Below are 19767 nucleotides of genomic sequence, written 5' to 3' on the forward strand. Positions count from 1 at the left end.
CGTGTAAGCTCTCCTAACTCAACGACTTTTAAATCTTTAATCATTTAATCATTTCCTTTTATTTGCTAACTCATTTTTTAACGAAATAAAAGACAGGTTGAAAATGGAAGCTGATCACAGTAAAGGTATATTTAATAATATCATCCTCCCACTTTTGAAAATAAGAAGTGAAATAAAATCATAAAAATCAACAACATCAAAATCACTCAACTATTGAAAGGATTTCTCTTAATCCTGTACACGTGTAACCTAAGTATTTTTGACAAAATTAATATGAAAAGTTTTTTTGACAAGGAAAGAAAATGATGTTTACTCTTGACCTAGATTATAAACAAACATACAAATGTAATGTATTTTATTTGTAAAGAATAAACTAGGCCTGAGTGTTCCAAATTTGCTTTGTTCTGCTTTTGGACAGATAGAACAGGACAAGGAAGAAAATGAAATTATTCACAAATAATACAAATAAGGAACAAATACTGATGTAACAAGGAGGTTTTTGTGCTCAAACAGATATATATCTGCGGAAGTTTTAATATCACTTGCTTTCTTCATTCTTCTCGATATCAAACTGTAATTCGTCTATATATGGGTTTGAAACTCTTCAACAAAAACCTCGCTTGTCTATTTATCAGGATATAAAAGTATATAACAAACACATTAATAACATTTAGGAAGAATCTATAAATAAGAGTGAATATTTTTTAAAAAAGTGTATAAAAAATGCAAACCTTTTGTAAGAGCAGTCAATATGAATATATGATTGATTCCCGGATTGTGACTCACGGATATTTATTGATTCACACCAATATTACAACTGATTCCAGATATCGTTATTTTTATATCATAACACTGTAGATGGGAATGTGACAGTTCGTACACAGTTACAATAAAGCGACTATTATTATCACTTCTAAAACGACCGATAAAATATTAATTAACTCAAAATATTTTCGTGAATTTTTTACGCATGGATATGCATTTTCGACCATCTAAATTAGCAATCTTTCCTTGAAATTTTACTATTTTGGAATGCTAAAACCATAATTCTAGCAATTACATATATTGGTTTGGAATAGCAAGGTATATAGCCTTATGAATCCGTACATAAGGGTGACGCTCTGTTTAAAAGTGCGATAAAATATTGTAATATTGCTTATGCACGTATCTATCAAAATCCGGTGTTTTATACATTTATTCAATATCAGCAGTTATTGTTATGATTGAATAGTGGTTTGGATATTGTTATGGTGTTAACGTATTTACAGTCATTCCAACTGTCGTTTAAGTAGTAAACAATAAAAGGCGTCAAAAGAACGACGGCATGTTTATTTTATATGCTATATTTGGTAAAACTAATGAAAAAAATTTTAGGAAAAAGAGAAAAAAACCTATTGAAAATTAGAAGGAATTGAATATCAAAACACAACTTTGTTTTCCATTAGATGATTCCAAATACTACATGATGATATACTCAAATGTAACGCAAAAATGATTTTCCTTTTTAGTGGATTTTTTTTTCATTTGAAAAATTATTAAAATACAGAGAAACACTATTTCATTGATTTCAGTAATACGTTTTTCCGCATAGTCGGGCTCATTGCGTAAGCAATGATCTGGCTCCAACTATACTATACTCATAACTTATAGTACAAATTCCATGTATAATCTTAGCAAGAAATAAATGAAACGTTAAATGCCAAAAATTATATTTTTAATAGTAAACATCAATTGGAGTAAACATCAATGAATTCTATGCCACAGTTCTATAACTATATGTGAATTTTTCTAACATTGCTATGAAAATAATTTTGCATTTGCATTCACTTTCACCTTATACAACCATCCAAGATATTGATTCATAAAAAATATACGATTATTAAAAGGAAGAAACTAAAATAAGATTCATATCGTAATCACGGAACAACAGATTAGACCCAGTCAGTAGAAAATTATGAATCCACATGCAAGTGATACATAAATATTTTGCCAACAGATAAGTTAAATGTTTTGTGTGTAAGAAACAAATATGGCCTTCGGATATACACTCATAACAATGTCTACTCTCTGTGAGTTAGGTGAAGTTATAACGATATATAACTGTTAAACCATATAGCTATAATGAAATAATTGAACACATATACTGAATTTGGCAAAATCAATCATCATTGATATTTAACGTGGGTTGCTAACAGTATTTTAATATCTAGCATAGTTGTTTCTTCTTTGGTTGTTATGGTCATCCTGAAAATAATTACATTTGATGTCAAATCACTAAAACTCATATTTTATATCTCAATGCTTAAATACAATAAGGAAAACTGTTATGTTTTGATGGTGACGAAATAATTATACAAATGCAAATGATGGATATATTTAATCGACTTGACCACTTTTTTAGAATGATAAATGATTGAACTCCAATATTTGAAATACGAGTATAGAAATGGTTTACCATAGCATAGTTAGTAATTCCATGCAAAGGGTTTTTATTTCTTGATTTTGGTGTTGATCTCCTCTTTTTACGACAACAGCAAACACAAACAATAAATAACAGAGCAAGTAGGACAGCACATACCCCAGCGTAGATGAAATACTGGTATTCTTAAAAAAAAATAAAAATAACCAATTTTAATTTTACAACACAACAATTATTTTGAAACAAAAATTCGTTTTTATAAATATAATTACAACTAGAAAACTGACCAGTCAGGAAGGGCCCCGCTATGACAATTAATATAGAGAAGTGAAAAAAACTTTGAATTCCATCCTCTTTATATTAACAATGATGAAAAATAAATGCCCGGCAGAAGATGTAAAGAACTGGAATATATAGGATCTCGTGATTTGTAGTTGGATATGATTTTCATCCAACAATTAAAGTGTTTTTTTCTTGAGCCTTAGTGAGGGGATAAAACACACAAGTTGGATAAAAATCATATTATACTACAAATCATGAGATTCTATTTATCCCATATTTTATACACCGCAATCAATGTTTACACTGTTTATAAAACTCTACATTATTTTTACTTCATTATGCCTAGGCAAATCCCATTGGAAAGTCACAACTGTGGAATATCAAAAAAATATCCAATGAGTCATATCCACGGGATAAAGTGGGTTAACATGGGATGAAATAAAATTTGTTAAAAAAACAAAGAATTGATACCAATGCAATGATACCTAGGCTTTGCCTCTATTCAATAAAACTATCATAAATCATTGTGTACGGTATTTTAACCAAAAAAAATATGAATATTATATTTCAAATCCATATTTCAAAGAATGTACACAATACTACACATCATTCAAAATTGACCTTAACTTCAAAACAAAGTTCATTTGCAGACACAGGCAGTGCAGTTATTAATCTCAATGTGACAGATAAAGATAAAGCTTAGGATTTTCTTCCTGTGGAAGGTTAATTAATCCCAAAGGACAAATATTGCACAGCCTTCCATGTATACAATGGTAACATTCTCAGCAGTTATCTCTCTTTGCCCATTCATTCTCAGCAGTTATCTCTCTTTGCCCATTCTTCTTATGCATAGTTAGGAATCTACCCCACCACCCCAGCTCCAAACCAGAAGACATAGAGAACCAAACTTAGCATCAAAATATGTATTTCTGCCTACTGAACTACCATACCAAATTTGAACTTGATTGGGCAACCATAAAAAATGTTATTAGAAAAAAACAGGAAATTTGTGGACGGAAGAGTGACAGACGGACGGACGGACAGAAGGACGGACGGACAGAGTGATTACTATAGGGCACCCGCAAATCCTTGCGGGGCCCTAATTATGTAGGAAGCGTCGAACGTACACCATGTAATTCTATCCTATTTTATCTACTTACTGTCGAGAAAACTTTCCTCCGATATTTTCCTTAAAAACAATTTTAACATTCATTAACCAATATAAATACATTTTGGGAATATAAATAAGAATTATTCACATATAAAAGAACAAAATATGAATCATTAATATGTAAACATTGCTAAAATAAATGGTAGATTTAAGTTTATTGAGGTGAAATACATAGACAAGTGAATAATTTTGCTCACCTACAGATCGGTTCATTGTTAGATTCCTCACACACGTGACCGGATGGACATTCACTCAATTGTTTTAAAAAATCACATGCTGATGTACTGTTTCCAACAGTCACTAAATTTAGAGACACACTTATTCAGTGACGGAGACGTGATAAAATATTTATCAACTTTCATGCAGCATATTTTCGAAATAATGAATCGATGATCAGCTATTTTTAAAATGTTGATGAGGACACAAAATTTGTTTTGAATTTATGGTAAAATCTAATCTTGCTTGACCTCAGTGAATTTTAATTTAGTTAAAATAAGATTAAACCTTCATTTCATATCTAAAGTACAAAACCTTGCTTTAGATAATAAACCTTTCTGTAATCAAAATATATAAATTGCATTACCAAAAGTAAACAGCACAATCTTTTTGTCATCAGTAACCACAAACAGATTTACATGACAATTTTTGTGGTTTTGCTTTTCTTGAAAATTGATATCAAGTATATTAAAAGTCATCTTACGAGAATTTCCGGATGTGTCTACAAGAGTTACGGAAGAAACAGTCACTTCGTGTCCTTCATAAGTCACTTTAGATTTCCCTAAAACCATATCTTTGGAAAGAAATGTCATGTCGGCTACCACTTGGGAATTCATTGCTGTGTAAACTTCATAATCAACGTTCAAACTGCCTTTTCTACAAATTATTAAAAAATCTATAAAGAACAGATTGATACACATTAGTGTTGAACATCTGACACATTTGAAGAGTTGTTATTGGTATACCTGGTTGCTAAATCACTATACATTATTATACTGCACATGCCTTACTTGAAAGAAAGAAAGAAAGGCGGTAAAAACTACTGAGTAACCTTATAAAATTACTTAAAGGGACATGATCACGATTTGGGTCAAATACTATTTCTCCGATTTAAATGTTTACAATGCTTCATAAGGCATTTTAAATATGCAACCAAAATTTGAGTGCCATTTGTTGAGTTATTAGCGAGTAACACAGCTTACAATTCTTTGCTATGTAAACAAAGCCTTTGTTTACATTTTGAATGTTGAAGTGAAAATTACAGTTTTAGACCAAAAATAATGTATTAAACGTTAGAAACTGGTTTTTTTTTTGCTTGTAATGAATAAGGGATATACAAATCAGTTTGAAAAAGATTTTTACTGGTATATTTAACATAAGTAAACAAAAACAGGGCACGAGCCTTGTTTACATGACATAAACTTGTGAGTCCTGAATCTTGCTTATAACTCTACGATTGACACTCAAAATTCATTTGATCATTAGAAATGCATTCCTAAAGCATTGTAAATAATAAAATCAGAAAAATAAAATTTGACCAAAATCGTGACTTTGCCCCTTTGATTTCTATGCAAACTAAAATTTTCACATCTTTGTTCATCAAAAAACTTCACACTTACTTGGTTTATGCCTTGTAAGATTTTAGGTTGGGGATCTATGTTCTAACCTCACTTTTCAGATTTTTAGAATAAAAATTATAATATGGATGAAATAATGCCATCAAAAGAAACACGTAATCCTTGTATGTTTTAAAAAAGAAATCGGCTATCGCTTACTAATAACAGCTAATTTCTTATCATCGATCCTTTTTGTTCAGTTTTTGTTGGTTTATTTTGTATAAAATGGCTGTATTTTGTTTTGTAAATGCTTTTGCTTGTTTTGTTGATTTGTTGATCTTACTTACATATGCCATAAATTTATCTGTATACGATAGGGAACATACAAGTGTTAGATGTCTAGAAGAAGTAAGACAACCCTATATGAGATTCTGGATGTTTTTGCAGCTCTTTAAAAAAAGTTTTTCTCTTCTTTTATATCAATTGTACGAGGGTTGTTCGAAAATTTGCTTATTTTCATTGGAGAGAAGATCAACCTTTGAAATTCCACCAAAACATACACTGGGATTTAGTTCACCAATGCGAAAAGTTTCTTGTCCATGGCATCCTTATATCATTCCTACTAAGCTTACTTACTTGCCTTCGCCCAGTGACCCGGACCTACTGCAAACTCATTGCAACGTCATTTTAAAGCTTTTCATTGCTTCTACGTTTTAAACACTTTACAAACAAACGGAAAATAGAAATTCTTTATTTCTCATCATTTGCTTTCATTTCAAGATGTCAACATTTGCATAATCTCTTCATTCTCTATTTTTGTGATAAAAAACCCCAAGTTACACGCATTTCTAACGAAAGTTAATGTACTGTGAAATGTCTTCTATAGTTATTCTGTGTACATATTTTAGAACTGTTGACATTAGTTAGTGTAAAACGTACCTGATATTGAATTCCATTGTCTTAATTCTAGTTAAATAATCAATGAAATTTTCAACCTTACTCGTCAATTAAAAAGGGAAATATTCGTGTTTTTTTTCAAAACTTTCCGAACAACTCTCATATTCTTTTTCAATTTCATTACTTAAAGAGTAAGTGGGCATGTACTTAAAAAAAAAGCCATGGAGTATGAATCAAAAAGCAACCTACCGAAATGTTTTCGACCAGTCTATGAACCAAGTAGTAAGTGGTCAATCCATCAATTATAATGGAACCAAATACTTTTATAATTTCATGTCAACTTTAAATTTAGGAGATTTTAACAAACTATATTTTTCTGTAAAATATTAATTAAAAAATATATCTACCTTATGTTTCTTACTATGCAGCTTACAAACGTCAGTCCTGAATTTTGATAAAAGGAGATAAGCTGGAAAAAATTGATCGACTTACTATGTAAAAATCGCAGAGTATGACAACGCATTTGATGCATTTTGAAATATCTACTTTATATATATCAGGTAAGAAAATCAAAAAGAAAAGAAAATACATACAATTTATGAAAGAAGAAAAAGAAACGTACCGCTGTCTGCACTTTGGAAATTACACTTTCTTTCACAGCATTATTTGACAAATCATCTGTTATATCAATCATGAAGGTGACAGTCAATCTGAACACATAAGAAGGTGATTTTGGTGTAGTTGTTGTAAAGGTAGAAGAGGGCGAGGACGTTATTGTTGAAGTAGTAGACACCGAGGGCGTTGGTGTTGAAGTAGTAGACACCGAGGGCGTTGGTGTTGAAGTAGTAGACACCGAGGGCGTTGGTGTTGAAGTAGTAGACACCGAGGGCGTTGGTGTTGAAGTAGTAGACACCGAGGGCGTTGGTGTTGCTGTTGTTAATGATGATTTACAAGGATTCTTATTTTTGGTTGTTGTTGGTTCCTGTGAAGGCGTAGTAAGTGCAGGGCCAGTATAGCATGTGCCACAGCACTGAGAAGGAGGATACGACCAACAAAAGTTATTTGAGCAACCTGCTTCTTTATCTCCATATTCGCATCCTGGGAAATATTGTTTAAAACTGACATTTATCGAGCAAATAACTTACTTATAAAATATATGTGAAGTCATGAGAAAAATCGTTATCTTAATTACATATTTGTTTTATTGGTTATACTTCACTGATTTTTTCTAATTTGTGATAACTATTGCTATTTTTACAGAATATAAAGTTCCATAAACACTATGTAATCGGATTAATTTATGAGTGGTTTGGTATGTTTATTTTTTAAATAATACATGTAATATCATTGTCTAACTGACAAATAATTATGGGAAAAAACCCTTTTAAAGATATGTACAGGCCTGATATTTGATAAGATTTCGATTAAATAATATTTTCTGATTTTGATATAAAACAGTTTTATATATACTTGTCAATTAATTTTCTTAAATATATGAAATTTCGATTTTAAAAATCATCGCGTTCGGGTTTAAGTTGTTTGATTTAATAAATTGTTAAAAAATTATTAGTTTGGTCCATACCTACTATTCCAGTGTAGAAATGTCTGCATTGCTGGCAACATTTATCTTTCACGAAATAACAAACAAATGGATCATTTTTGATGTCCTCAAAAGAACAGGTGATTTCTTTGCTGTTATATGTAATGACTACGCCTTGAGCATCCCCATATAAACACGTCTCTTCAAATATATATCATAAACTCAAAATATTACATAATTTAAAAAAGTACATATTTTTTTCAGGGGCTGTTATATTTACCTCGCAGGAAATCTTAAAAGAGCGTACTAGTTTGATATTTCCTTCTGATTTGAAAGATTAAGTGAGCTATTTTTAAAACTTTTATTTATGTGTCCGTCTTTCTGTAAACCTTTTACATTTTTGACTTTTTCTCCAGAACATCTGGACCGATTTCAACCAAACTTGGCACAAATCATCTTTTGGTGAAGGTATTGCAAGCTATTAAAATGAAACCAGTTCTTTCAAAAGAAATAATTCAGAAATATTAAAAATGTCTTGGTATTTTTCAAAATCTTCTTCTCAAAAATAACAAGAGGCCCAATGGGCCACATCGCTCATCTGAGCAACACTGGCTTTAAAAGGGCGTTCAAAGGATATTGTGCCATGTGGCCCCTCGGTAGATTAACCAAAAATGAATATCCGAATTTTCACTTATTTTTGCATATACTTAATCTTTGACAAATTTACCATGAATAACATTTTTACCGAAAATAAGATCATATGCAATATAAACAACTAAATTTTCAGTTGTTGCTCACGGTTAACTTCCAGTTCCCTTTATTTTAGCCCCCCCCCTTCCCCCCAATCACTCTATAAAACGATTAAAATACATGAGAGCATAAAGGTACATTTTCTCCATTACTTGCTAGTTATTGTATTTTAAAAAATTCAATATGTGAAAGAAGAAAAGTGTACCTCAATGCACCAGAATGAATGCGCTCAATTCCTCAAATTAAAAACATTGAAAAATTTAATTGGCCTTCTCCATTATAGACGATTGTCATTTACCAGGCATGAATTCATTTCGTATGACCTTTCATATCCTTACTCACTGGATTGAAGAAAATAAACTTAACTGAAAATGTTGTCACATATGTTAAAGAGCTATAATTCAAATTAATGTATTGGCAGGCATGTTGCTCCCTTGTACCAAGGCCCTTCCATTATTTTCATCTTTATTAAAAAACAACAAATGTGTACAAACAAAGATGATTTTCCATTGCAAAATTTTTTTAAGAACACCGATAATGCTTTTATCATCATAATAATAATGTGTCAGGCCTGTGGAAACTGTTTAAAAGGCATTGTTTTCATTTACTTGTGTTCGAAAAACTATCAAAAATTTGTGTAGATTTTATGCATTTCATCGTTTAAGAAGGGGCAACAGAAAGTAATTACAGCATATCATACTTTTAGCAAGACATTTCTATTGATCAACCAAAATTTCAGTGACAATCGTAGAATCATAAGCAAGATTCATATCTGGTTTGAGTCATGTTTTTGTTCACATGAGTTTATTACATTCAACTTAAGAATTTTAAACTTGGCATTTCCTATTCAGCATAGATGCATTTAAAATATAAACAAACTAAAGCATGACCTCAGCTTTGTGTACAAAAATATAGTAGCATTGTGCGCAAAGCTCTGTATCTTGCTTATAACTCGAAGCTTGACTCTCAGGTTAGTAAAATTATAGGAATTTGTAAACAATTAAAACAAGAGAAAACTGCACTAAAACAAGGAGAAAACTCAATTTATTTTTCATCATATATATATACTTTAGTTATATATTTCTAGCAGCGATAATAATCTCCGTTTAGATTAAAATTGCAGAACATCTTAATAGAACATGTTGCATTAATCAACTATTACGTAGAGACAATACCGAATTACACGCACCACCATAATTTGACCCCCCATGGTGGCCCCACCCTATCACCTGAAATCATGATTTGAAAAAACTAGAAAGAATCAACACTATCTGAGGATGCTTCCACACAAGTTACAACTTTTCTGGCCAATAGGTTTTTTAGAAGAAATTTTTTTGAAGATTTTTCGCTATGTATTTCTATGTGAAATTCGACCCACCCACTGTGGCCGCACCCTACCCCGGGGATCATGGTTTGAACAAATTTGAATCTACACTACCTGAGGATGCTTCCAAACAACTTACAGCTTTTCTGGCCTACCGGGTTTTTGTTGAGAAGATTTTTTCTATGTATTCCTATGTAAAAAATTCGACCCCCCATTGTGGCCCCAACTTACCTGCGGGGATCGTGATTTGAAAAAAAATGAATCCACACTACCTGAAGATGCTTCCACAGTTCCAGCTTTTCTGGCTAACTGGTTTTTGCAAAGAAGACCTTAACGATTTTTCTCTATACATTTGCATCTAAAAAATTGATCCCCCATTGGAGCCCCACAGTACCCCCGGGGATCATGGTTTGGACAAGCTTGAATCTACACTACTTTCAGATGCTTCCACACAAGTTACAGCTTTTCTGGCCGATTGATTTTTGAGAAGAATTTTTAAAGATGTTTCTCTGTATATTTCACCTCAGGTGAGCTAACAATTATTTATGTTTCTGCTACATGTACACACACTTAGTATTTCCATCAGCAATATTAATCTCCGTTTAGACTGAATAGACGAGAAAATACTTACAACTAGCCTAAAACACATTGCAGTAATCAACTATTACGCAAAGACCATACCGTATTACCATTAGAATTTGTATTTTAGTTGTTAAAGTACCGTGCCTGTTAATGTATCTTATTTTCCGCGAGTGAGAGTCAGCTGTCTTACTTTCCAATGTCTATATTTGATTTATACGTAAAAATTACAAAATACAGGCGATAGTTCCCCTAAGATTTAAACCGTAATTCATGAAAACGAAACGAAAATCAAAACAAGCTAAAACCACCGTCAAAGATGAAAATGTCAACGCATTGGAATATTTAATCTCAATTTACTTCACAAAATCGGCATTAATGTATCTTGCACGTTTCAAATATTCCTTTCGCACGCAAACTGTTCCACAACAACCAAATTCATCTTTGTCAGATTGATCCATTTCTTATACGTTCAAAAGGGCCGCTTCTTTGTTTCAAAGAGGGTTAATTTTTTCACTTTATATTTACCTTCCCATAAGGATAGTTTATGCTAAACTACGTTGAATTTGACTCTTTTGGTTCTTGAGAAGAAGATTTTTAAAAATGCACCCCTCTTTTTCTACAGTTTCGAGGTTTTCTCAGCTTTGAATAAAGGTAGGTATTCCGTTTCTGCAATTTATATTTGCCTTACCATAAGAATACTTTGTGCCAAATTTGGTTGAAATTGGATAAGCGGTTTTAGAGAAGAAGTTCAAAATGTAAAAAAGTTTACAGACGGACAGACAGACGGACGACGGACAAAATGCGATCCGAATAGCTCACTTGCGCTTTCAGCTCAGGTGAGCTAAAAAAAAGCCTAAAAAGCTGAAACGTGTGTGCAAGCATTATTAGCTAGAGTAGATTCAACGTTTAAACAATATAGATTCAAGTTTGTTCAAATCATACTCACCGTGGGCAGCGTTGAGCCACAACTGGGGATCAATTTTTTTTCTACATAGGTACACATGTATATAGAAAAAAATTGTTGAAAGTCCTCTTTTCAAAACAAATTGGCTAGAAAAGCTGTAAGATGTGTGTAAGCATCCCCAGTATGTGATATTTTAAGATTGTCAAAACTATGATCCACAGGGGTAATGATGGAGCACCTTGGGGGGTTAAATGTTTACATAGAAATATGTAAAAAAAAATGCTCAATTTGTGATGACTTTGATATGAAGTTTTCCTTTTACCAAAAGGGGCTGAATGTTAAATATATGAGTATCTGGAGAAACGGTTGAAATTTTTGTTATTCGGGATCTATTCTACTACATTTTCCAGATATTTTGTGTATGAATCCATAAAGTGATGTGACCCATAGGCCTCTTGATATTTTTTTGTTATTGCAATACTTCATATTTCTACGCCATATCATAATGTAATTCTACCGGGATACCTTTAGCTTATAATAATTTTCTTACAAAATTTGATCATAGAAAACACATTGTTTAAACATTATTTTGGTTGGAATACATTATTTCATAAAGAAATTGTGATGAATAATAAACAAAACGCAAGGTCTCTTAAATATTACCTATAAGCTGATTTCTGTCTCTCATCATTGCATATTAAATACATCCCTGCGAATGTGTTCGGATTTTCTTTATCGTTGCTTAGTATGTAATAAATCCAGAGGTGCTCGAATGAAAGTTCACGAGACTTCACCGAGATTCGTTCAGTTCTTGTGAAATTTCGAGTGGAAATATTAGTTGTTCGGATAATATTCTCAAAATACGTAGGTTCTGGTTGTTTTTTATATCATATCCTAATTTGATTTATATTAAAACATGAGAATATATTAGGAAATGTGTCTTATTGCATCATCTAGCGGTTATTTGAACTAAACGATGATATTCAGAACAGAGTTATCGTTCGTATTCAACCACTCTACACGTGGTTGAAAATTTAAACACGAGTTGTTTAATAAAAACATTGCCATGATTGATGCTTTTGGCGTGCATTACCATGCTTTTTTAAAGAAATAAATGAGTGTCTGTTTTGAATTAAAACTTAGCGTATCGAGCCAATGTCAAGGAACATTCAGCATAAAATAGTATAGTCTGTTTCACTATTGATGCAATTACTAGGTCAGGCCCGGATCGAAAATTAAACCTTAGGGGGGGTCGCTACTAAGCATGTTATTTGTTGCAAGAGCAGAAAAAAACCTATATTTTCTATTGTCTCATTTATATCTAGAAGTCATTTTATCGACCAATTAATGGAGGTAAAGTTTAAAATCAATAAACGTCTAGATTTTATATTTGACTACAAGTACCTAGATTTTGGGATATAGACGAGGCAAGATTTTAACTGCGAAACTGAAAGGGATATATAAAATTTGAATGATAATAACATTCGCAGGGGTGAAATAAAGATACTGATAAAGAGGTAAATCATAAACCAATATTTTTGCTTTTTTAATTTGCCTTTTCATATTTATTTTTTTCATTTTTTTTTAATTTATGGAGACTACTTACCATCCCCAGGAGGGGCACACTCATCGAATTTGCATTCGCCGGAAATGCACCACTAAAATGGAAAGTGTTAAACTGCATATAAGGAAAGTGTATATTTTATACATTGAAACTAATTTTGTTTGCTTATTGTAAAAAAGGCATTGTTAAATCAAACACTACACTATAATAGTATTTGTACGTTGCATATTGTTAACGTAACGTTATTAAGACGAGTTACACAAAGAGTACCTTTTTATTTCCACAATGAAGGCCATCACCGGGGACAGCACTGCTACATAAACCACTTACATCTGGTTTAACACACCACAGTTTAGTGCAGATAGTCGAAAAGTTTTTATTATATAGGTTCTACAATACAAAATGCCAATTATTTTTATTATGTTCTTTATTATGGAGTGGTCCACACCCAAAAGGTTAAAGCCAAAAAATTCCGGACACATTTTACTTGAGATGTCATTTAAACACCCTAACCAACCCGTAAAGTAATATGATATTAGTTTGTTTACAAGTAAAAATTGCAACTCTCGATCTCGACGTGAATAAAACATTAAATTGGTTGATAAGTCCAAAACCGTGTGCAATTGTTTGTCCCCCCAAAAATATTCAATATATAGTATAGATGAAACTTTAGCTCATGGTTTGCTAACCCGAATTTCCCGTGAAGCTACAGTTCTGCAGCTACATGTATGTACGTGTGTGCGAATGATACCTTACAAAACGAATAACCTGCTCCAAAAATGTGTCTGCAATGAGAATCAGCATCATATATTTCTCCCGGAAGTGAAGTATACTGTTTTAGTGCATCAGGGTTATAACTTGGACTCAGCACAGTCAAACAATTGTTGTTATTCCTAATTTGCATAAAACAAACATTTTATGCATTAATTTATACCTCACTTGTTTGTAGGTTTAGTTGTGAAAAAATAAAATAAACCGAAAGAATCACACAGAATACATGAATGAAATGTGGGAAAAAATTACTGATTAAGTTTGTTGATAAAAGTTGTAAAATAGTTGACAGAGCACGTGGAAAATTTCCATGGATTTTGATTTTCGACAGGTCCACCGACTGCGGCCATTATGTAGTAATCAGCGCTATTGCAGAAATTGCCAGTCCCATCATGTTCAGCACTTAGCCTGTTCCAAACCATAGTACTTAAAATTATGTTTTTATTAAAAAAACAGAATGATACTGGTGCACTATATGAGACCATCGTGTAAAAGTCACTGCTATTCAGGTATTCCAAAATCAATCATGAACAAAAGAATTATTACATGTATATTAGTGATAAAAGTGCGTGTAAAGTAAAAATATCGAACTAAAATACATTAGGTTTGACGATGATCTTCTATATAAAGAATGAACAGGTTTAAAAACTACATTTCGAATTTATTTCTTTAGGGTGTACAAATTTAAAATGCATTTAATTTTTAGAGAGTGTGTGTACTCAGAATTTTTATTTAAATATTTTAGACAAGATAAATATTTTTCACCAATGAATAAAAATTAAAACAAAAACACGATAATAACCATTTTAACGTAATTCAGCCAACGTGTATTTGATATCAGCTTTCTCACTCAAATATTATTATACTATTTCAAATCCAACCGATCTTGATATGATTATATAATTAAACGCTTGTGTATTTACATGTATTGTTATTTTGAGGGTAATACCACGTTGCACCAGGATAAGTTAAATGAACCTTTGAAATTTTACGCAAAGAAAATGTTATTTCTATAGCGTAAGGAAAGGACACACTTACATGTTTCTCATAAAACAGTTGAAACTTTATGTATATTTTGAATCAATTAATTAGAATAAACATAAAATATTATATAATGCCCGTATCTATTACAAAAGAATATATTTCTTTCATTTGATAAAAGATTACCCGTGTCCCAATTCGTGCGCAGCTGTAGTGAGCACTGTAAAATCAAAATGGTCTTCCGCCACCGACACTGACTTGTCCGAACACATGCCTGATAGGTATGCGAGTCCAGCATTGCTAGATGATCCATCACTTGTCAAGTCATACCTGTGAATTAATGAGATTTTTACTAAAATGTCTTATTATGATTTTTTAATAAAAGAGTTCACGTTTATCTGTAGGACTGATAATTCGTTTCATTCTACAACCTAAGCCGTTTTGAAATTGTTGGTTATTAATGTAATGTGAGCTACAAATGCTAAATTGAATTATTCGTTTAAATTGTTTTTCAACTTTAAAAACACACATTAAAATAATAACATTTTCATTTTCAACGGAAATTTATGCTTTGATATCACTGCATCTATTATTTTAAGGCAATACACATCAAAATATATTTTTTTCACTAACAATATTTCATTTCTTCACAAAGTTATCCTAAATGAACATTTATAAGTGTTTTCGTAACAAAGTTATAATAAATGCATATTAACCATTGTTTTAGTCACAAAGTTATAATAAATGCACATTTATCAGTGTTTTCGTCACAAAGTTATAATAGATGCACATTTATCAGTGTTTTCCGCACCTCGTAAACAGCATGGCGTGGTCGTGTTCGGGAATCCCCTTAGAATTTTTTATCCAAGCAGTGACTGCATTAAGAGCGACGGAAGAGTTAACTTGAGTTCCGGAAGAGGACACCAATTTATTGTTTTCTACAAACTGTGCTTTAGATTGTGTCTAAAGTAAAAGCGATAAACACAGATTATTCTTTACATTGAATAATCATGAATACTATGGTATTGTATAAATATATTCGATTGCATGTCTCGTTTATCTTGATATGAAATGTTTTAAACAGGAGAATAAGGTATTAGTTAAGCAAAAAAAGATTAAATGCAGAATATTTATATAAATGATATGATTTGTTTTGCTTACATCTGCGATGTATATTCCAGAATACAAAATGGAAATAGTGTATGAGGATTGAATAGTCCTATAACGAACATCCATCTAAAAAAGAGTATTAAAATAAAAACTACATTTAAAAAATTTCAATTTACGAAAGGTTACAGAAAAAATAACAAGAGGCCCAGGGGCCAATTAGCTCATCTGCGCAACAATTGCCTTATTTCTGATCAAATTAGCATTACAGTATCAAAATCAAAATATCATGACAAATAAGTACAGTAGTTCTTGCTACAAAAAAAATCAAAGTAATGAGAGTACTGAAAGATAGGGTCTTCAAAGTTTGAATTTGTGATTGTCCTGGATTTCCTCGAATATGCTTTCAAAATTTATGAGTTTGAATTAGTTGTTACAATCTACGTTAATTCGGCTTTTTTGCAATTGTCTGATACTTTGTACTTGGCCTAAATTTTACTCAATCCCGGCCTTCATAATTGTAGAAAATTGACACAACGGTATATTATGTAAAATAAGACCCCAAGGAAAAATTCTAAAAATTACTACTAACCGGGAAAATCAACCCCAAGGAAAAATTCTAAAAATTACTACTAACCGGGAAAATCAAACAACTATATCAAAGTAGATAATTTTAATCATTAAATTTAATCAATTTTGTGATCCAAGGGAAAATCCACAAGTCGGACGGTATCCGTAATAAAAGTTTTATGAAAAACCCCGAAAACTCTAAAACTGCTGAATTAACAAACGAAGTGAACATTTGTATACCAATAACAAACACAGGCACCTGACGTTAGAAATATTTTTTTTTACAATAAGATTCTAAGAACTTTGACAATAAAAAGATTTATCACGGTCACCATTTTGATTTTTAAGACTGACTGTTCTGACACGATTTTCTTCATTTGCGATTCATGAAAAATTAATAGGTAAAAATAAATCCGTTCGCCACTTACTACTTCTTTGTGTAAACTCGTGCATCACCTACACGAATTACGATACAACCGTTCCTTTCATTAAAAATCATACTCAGAAAATCAGAGACATAAATAACAGAGATTGTCAACTCCGCCATTAGCGTGTAAGTGTTACGGGACCAACCTTACTTTGAGAACTACAAATGCAACAGCAATCTTGTATAAGTTATTAAATTTGAACCGATAGTGAACATGAACCTGTTAATATTTTAAGCATGTTTTATTTAAGAAATATTTACAAAACCTCTTTATTTAGTTTTTAAAATACTTTTTTAAAACTGAATGACTTTTCACAAAGTAATGGTAATGCATTTCTTTGCTCATGTAATGGTAATGTAATGCATTACTTCAAGAATATTAAGTAATGGTGATGGTTATTTAATGTCCTAATTCATGAAGTAATTGTAATGTAATGCATTATTTTACAATGTAATTCACCCCAAGCATGATTCCAACTAAGCCGGAAAACATGAACATTAACATTTAACTTGGTCCTTCAATTGATAAGATTGTATATATTATATGATGTAAAAGTCTTCCAAAATGTATAACCTATTATAGAATTTGCTTACAATTCATTGTTTAAAATTCAAGTTCAGTTTAATCAACTCAAGAGCCAACGAACGAGAAGGCAAATTCAGACTTGTTTTTATTTTCTTTGTACAAAATTCCTTTCGAGACGAACAGCAGTCATACCGCAAGTAGACTGGAAGCCCATGAAACACCTATTTAATTTGTAAAACATCTGTGTATAACCCGTCCCGATTTTAACTTCGGCTTGCGCATGAAGTTTGGTAGTATAAAGGTGAAATATTGCGTTCGGGAACTTTAATTTCTATTCCACCATCAACCTCTTCTATTGATTAATGAGCTCGTACACCAACTGAATCGTCAACGGCGCTGTGCATTCAGTTACGTAACTCATTCTACATTTGAACCCGACCAAGAAAATTTTGATCAATAAAACTATTTGTTTATTTTTCTAAATAGAACTTTTTTTATACACAGAGGACTTAAAAAGATTTTATGCGTGTTTTTAAAATACATATTTACTGAATTGCATTTGCACTTTCTGCACTATTTTCTTACGCGTAGACTCAATTCATGTGTTCTACGCGTGCCTTCCGGTTTGAGACTTCGGCTGACAGTAAACCAATAGACGGGGTCACGTGACCCCATCTAAAAATGAAAATCTGCCAATTTTTATCCACATTTTTTTGTTTGCAAATACCAAGCTCCTTTTGTTGTTGTACCTCTAAGAAGATTTTTCTCTGATCCTATCCCCCCCCCCCTTCCCATTTTGTAGCCCCACTTTTCTCTAGGAAATTCGAATAATGGTTTCATCAAACTTAAATTTGCATAACCTGAGCTTTCACGGATAGTACTGAGTTTTGGACTAAAAACTTGCCCAGAATATTTTTAAAGATTTTCTCTATATATTCCTATGTAAAAATTCAACTCGCCATTGCAGCCTCGCCCTTCCCCCAGGGACTATGTTTTGCAAACTTGAATTTACACTACCCAAGGATGCCTCTACACAAGTTTAAGCTTTTCTGGCCAAATAAAATTTTAAAAAGAAGATTTTTAAAGATTTTCTCTATATATTCCTATGTAAAAATTCATCCCCGATTGTGGCCTCACAGAATCCCGGGACTTTGATTAAAACAAACTTGAATTTATACGATCTGGGGATGCTTCCACTGAAATTTGGGCTTTTCTGGCCTAATAGTTTTGAGAAGAAGATTTTAAAAGATTTTTTTCTATATATAAAAATTTATCCCCCACTGTGGCCCTGTCCTACCCCCAGAGACCATGATTTGAACAAACTTGAATTAACACTATCTAAGGATGTTTACACGGAAATTTAAGCTTTCCTGGCCAAATAGTTTTTGGGTTTTTTTTATTTTTAAGATTTTCTCTATATATTCCTGTATAAAAATTTATCCCTTAATTGTGGCACCACCCTTCCTTCAGGGACCATGGTTTGAACAAATTTAAATCTACACTATCTTAGGATGCTTCCACTCATATTTGAGCTTTTCTGGTTTGATAGTTTTTGAGAAAAAGATTTTTAAAGATTTTGTCTATATATTCCTATGTAAAAATCCATTACCCCATTGTGGCCCCGCCATACCCTCGGGGGGGGGGGACCATGATTTGAACAAACTTAAATCTACACTATCTGAGGATGCTTCCACCCAAATTTGAGCTTTTCTGGCCTAATAGTTTTTGAGAAAAAGATTTTAAAAGATTTTCTCTATATATTTCTATGTAAAAATCGATCCCCCCGTTGTGGCCCCGCCATACCCCCAGGGACTATGGTTTGAACAAACTTGAATTTACACTACCTGTCAGGTATGCTTCCAATTTAATTTGAGCTTTTCTGGTCTCAAAGTATTTGAGAAGAAGATTTTTAAAGATTTTCTATCTATATTCCTATGTAAAACTGGATCCCCTTATTATGGCCCCACCTTACCCCGGGGACCATGATTTTAACAAATTTGAATCTACACTACCTGAGGATGCCTCCACACATGTGTAAGCTTTTCTGGCTGAATTGTTTTTGAGAAGAAGATTTTTAAAGATTTTCTCTATATATTCCTATGTAAAACTTGATCCCCCTATTGCGGCCCCACCCTACTCACGGTGACCATGATTTGAACAAACCTGAATCTACACTACCTGAGGATGCCTCCAAACAAGTGTAAGCTTTTTTAGCCGAATAGTTTTTGAGAAGAAGATTTTTGAAAAATACCGACAAATTTTCAATAATTCTCAATTATCTCCCTTTAAAGAGGGCGTGGCCCTTCATTTGAAGAAACTTGAATTCCCTTTACCCAGTGATGCTTTGTGCCAAATTCTGTTGAAATCTGTCCAGTGGTTCTTCATCAGAAGAAGAAAAT

General features: G+C 32.1%; 1 protein-coding gene across 2 annotated transcripts in view; it reads right to left on the reverse strand.

Annotated features, from left to right (window-relative positions):
• Positions 1 to 1640: 1640 nt before the first annotated feature.
• LOC105332469 (uncharacterized) overlaps positions 1641 to 19767 on the reverse strand; it is a 34989-nt gene continuing 16862 nt past the window's right edge. For both annotated transcript variants that reach the window (XM_066075516.1, XM_066075515.1), the window contains exons 7-21: positions 15900 to 15974; positions 15550 to 15701; positions 14925 to 15068; positions 14010 to 14165; positions 13738 to 13879; positions 13257 to 13376; positions 13029 to 13080; positions 7905 to 8063; positions 6945 to 7420; positions 6730 to 6791; positions 4573 to 4745; positions 4070 to 4172; positions 3862 to 3890; positions 2456 to 2604; positions 1641 to 2244 (exon numbers count right to left, since the gene is read on the reverse strand). In XM_066075516.1, coding sequence (XP_065931588.1) covers positions 2200 to 2244; positions 2456 to 2604; positions 3862 to 3890; positions 4070 to 4172; positions 4573 to 4745; positions 6730 to 6791; positions 6945 to 7420; positions 7905 to 8063; positions 13029 to 13080; positions 13257 to 13376; positions 13738 to 13879; positions 14010 to 14165; positions 14925 to 15068; positions 15550 to 15701; positions 15900 to 15974 — 2037 coding nt within the window. In that variant the 3' untranslated portion in view covers positions 1641 to 2199. The remainder of the gene's footprint in view (positions 2245 to 2455; positions 2605 to 3861; positions 3891 to 4069; positions 4173 to 4572; positions 4746 to 6729; positions 6792 to 6944; positions 7421 to 7904; positions 8064 to 13028; positions 13081 to 13256; positions 13377 to 13737; positions 13880 to 14009; positions 14166 to 14924; positions 15069 to 15549; positions 15702 to 15899; positions 15975 to 19767) is intronic.

Source organism: Magallana gigas, chromosome 2 (genome assembly GCF_963853765.1).
Source record: "Magallana gigas chromosome 2, xbMagGiga1.1, whole genome shotgun sequence".
Taxonomy (NCBI): domain Eukaryota; kingdom Metazoa; phylum Mollusca; class Bivalvia; order Ostreida; family Ostreidae; genus Magallana; species Magallana gigas.